Source organism: Cervus canadensis, chromosome 6 (assembly GCF_019320065.1).
Source record: "Cervus canadensis isolate Bull #8, Minnesota chromosome 6, ASM1932006v1, whole genome shotgun sequence".
Lineage (NCBI taxonomy): Eukaryota > Metazoa > Chordata > Mammalia > Artiodactyla > Cervidae > Cervus > Cervus canadensis.
In genome coordinates this window covers 20,738,397-20,740,864 of record NC_057391.1, presented here as the reverse complement: position 1 = coordinate 20,740,864, position 2,468 = coordinate 20,738,397, and the positions used below count along the sequence as shown (strand labels likewise).

General features: G+C 44.5%; 1 protein-coding gene across 1 annotated transcript; it reads left to right on the top strand.

Moving 5' to 3' along the window:
• Window positions 1-1,424: 1,424 nt before the first annotated feature.
• LOC122444174 (olfactory receptor 49-like) lies at window positions 1,425-2,468 on the top strand. Its single transcript, XM_043472970.1, has one exon. It carries the CDS (start codon window positions 1,425-1,427, stop codon window positions 2,466-2,468), a length of 1,044 nt encoding a protein of 347 aa, XP_043328905.1.

The following is a 2,468-nucleotide window of genomic DNA, read 5'->3' as shown; positions in this document are numbered from 1 at the left end:
GGAGACATCTCCACCTTCTCGTGAGGAAAAGCAAATCCTCTTCAGATGGGCCAATTTAACAGACTACTTGGCATATGACAGCAGGATTTCTGTCTTCCATGAAGTGCCACGTAAGTGACACATCCTCAATCTACTGTGTGTCAAAAACCACCAAATCCATCCCACAGATATTTGAGGTGTTGTTCTCTCATTCAATACATGCTTATTAAAGCTGATTGTTTCAAGAAACTTGTTCTAAGGGCTATATAAAATACAAAGATGAAAAACAACTATAAAACACAATAAAAGTTGTGATATACAATAAAATTATGAGGGATACAGAGACTCATGCATTCAAAAGAGAAGACTTTATGAAAATGATAGCACTCGTTGAGGAGAGACTTAAAGGATAAATAGGATTTGAAAAGCTGATGGTTCCAAGCTGAAATGCCATGTCCTGAAACCTATGTATATAAAACAGTTAAAATTTTTTTTAAAAACAAAGGGTCTATTGTATCTTGAGCCCATGGGAATATGTAATCAGGAGACTATGGATCTATTACATTAGGACAAATCCAATGTCCACATTAGGATAAATACCAAATTCCCATTAACAAATTTTGTTTCCACTAACAAATTTTTATTTCTGCATATGTTACTTGGATTATTCTCTTTTTGATTGGTAAGGATTGTGCTTTTCTCTCACAGATTTCCTCTTGTCTCTTTATTAAGCCAAATACTAGTGAAAGGCATCACATTTTCACGTAATACTGAAATAGCAATAGAGTGTCTTTGAATAATCAGTTTACCCAGGATATGGATCTGTATAGTGAATGGCTAAGTTAAGCCATTTTGCTATTTTCCTAGCTTCAAATATTTGTCAGCCTCAAATAGGGACTACTTATGAATGAAGACCCAATATTAGGATAAAGATAAGATGAAAGGTAGTGAAAGGTAGTGAAAGTCAGAGCAAAGGAATTGCTGAGGAACAGAAGTAAAATTTCAGTTAACAAAAGCAAGCAAGAATAACTTTTGGTATAGGACGTTTACTTAGCATCCCTGGCAATACCACTCTCTACCATGTAGAAACACCAGGGGCAATAAAAGAGACAGGGAGCCTCAAACGGAGAAGGCAATGGCAACCCACTCCAGTACTCTTGCCTGGCAAATCTCATGGATGGAGGAGCCTTCTAGGCTGCAGTCCATAGGGTCGCTAAGAGTCGGACATGACTCACTTTCACTTTTCACTTTCATGCACTGGAGAAGGAAATGGCAACCCACTCCGGTGTTCTTGCCTGGAGAATCCCAGGGACGGTGGAGCCTGGTGGGCTGCCGTCTATGGGGTCGCACAGAGTCGGACACGACTGAAGTGATTTAGCAGCAGCAGCCTCAAAGAGGCTCTCCAAAAAAAAAAAAGAACAAAAAAAGGACTCCTACAACTCTAAATGGTACATTCAGCACTTTTTCCTATAAATTCCAAGTGTCCTCAGATCCCCAGAACATCACGACTCCTGAAGCCGCACACCTCTGAGTGGTCATTCCCAGCAGAGGCCAGAGGAGCCACGGGGAACCACACCACTGTCACCGAGTTCATCCTGCTGGGGCTCTCAGACGCCTGTGAGCTGCAGATGCTCCTCTTCCTGGGGCTCCTCCTGACCTACCTGCTCACTCTGCTGGGGAACCTCCTCATCGTGGTCCTCACCCTCACGGACAGGCGCCTCCACACCCCCATGTACTACTTCCTCCGCAACTTTGCTGTCCTAGAGATCTGGTTCACCTCGGTCATCTTCCCCAAGACACTGACCAACATCCTGACTGGAAAGAGGACCATCTCCCTAGCAGGTTGCTTTCTCCAGCTTTTCCTCTATTTCTTCCTGGGCACCACAGAGTTCTTCTTACTGGCAGTGATGTCCTTTGACAGGTATGTGGCCATATGTAACCCCTTGCATTATGTCACCATCATGAGCAAAAGGGTCTGTGTCCAGTTAGCTCTTTTTTCATGGATCACGGGATTCCTTCTTATAGCCATTCCATGTTCCATCATATTTCAGCAACCATTCTGTGGTCCCAATATCATTGATCATTTCTTCTGTGACAGCTTTCCACTCCTGGAACTAGTATGTGCAGACACAAGTCTGATCGAGCTTCTGGGATTTATCCTGGCCAACATCAGCCTACTGGGCACTCTGTCCATGACGGCCACCTGCTATGGCCACATACTCCACACCATCCTTCACATCCCCTCAGCCAAGGAGAGGCGGAAAGCCTTCTCAACCTGCTCCTCCCACATCATTGTCGTCTCTCTCTTCTATGGCAGCTGCATCTTCATGTATGTCCGGTCGGGCAAGGGTGGCCAGGGGGAGGACAGGAACAAGGTGGTGGCCTTGCTCAACACTGTGATGACCCCAGTGCTCAATCCCTTCATCTACACCCTGAGGAACAAACAGGTGAAGCAGGTGTTTAGGGAGCAGGTGAACAAGCTCTTCTAA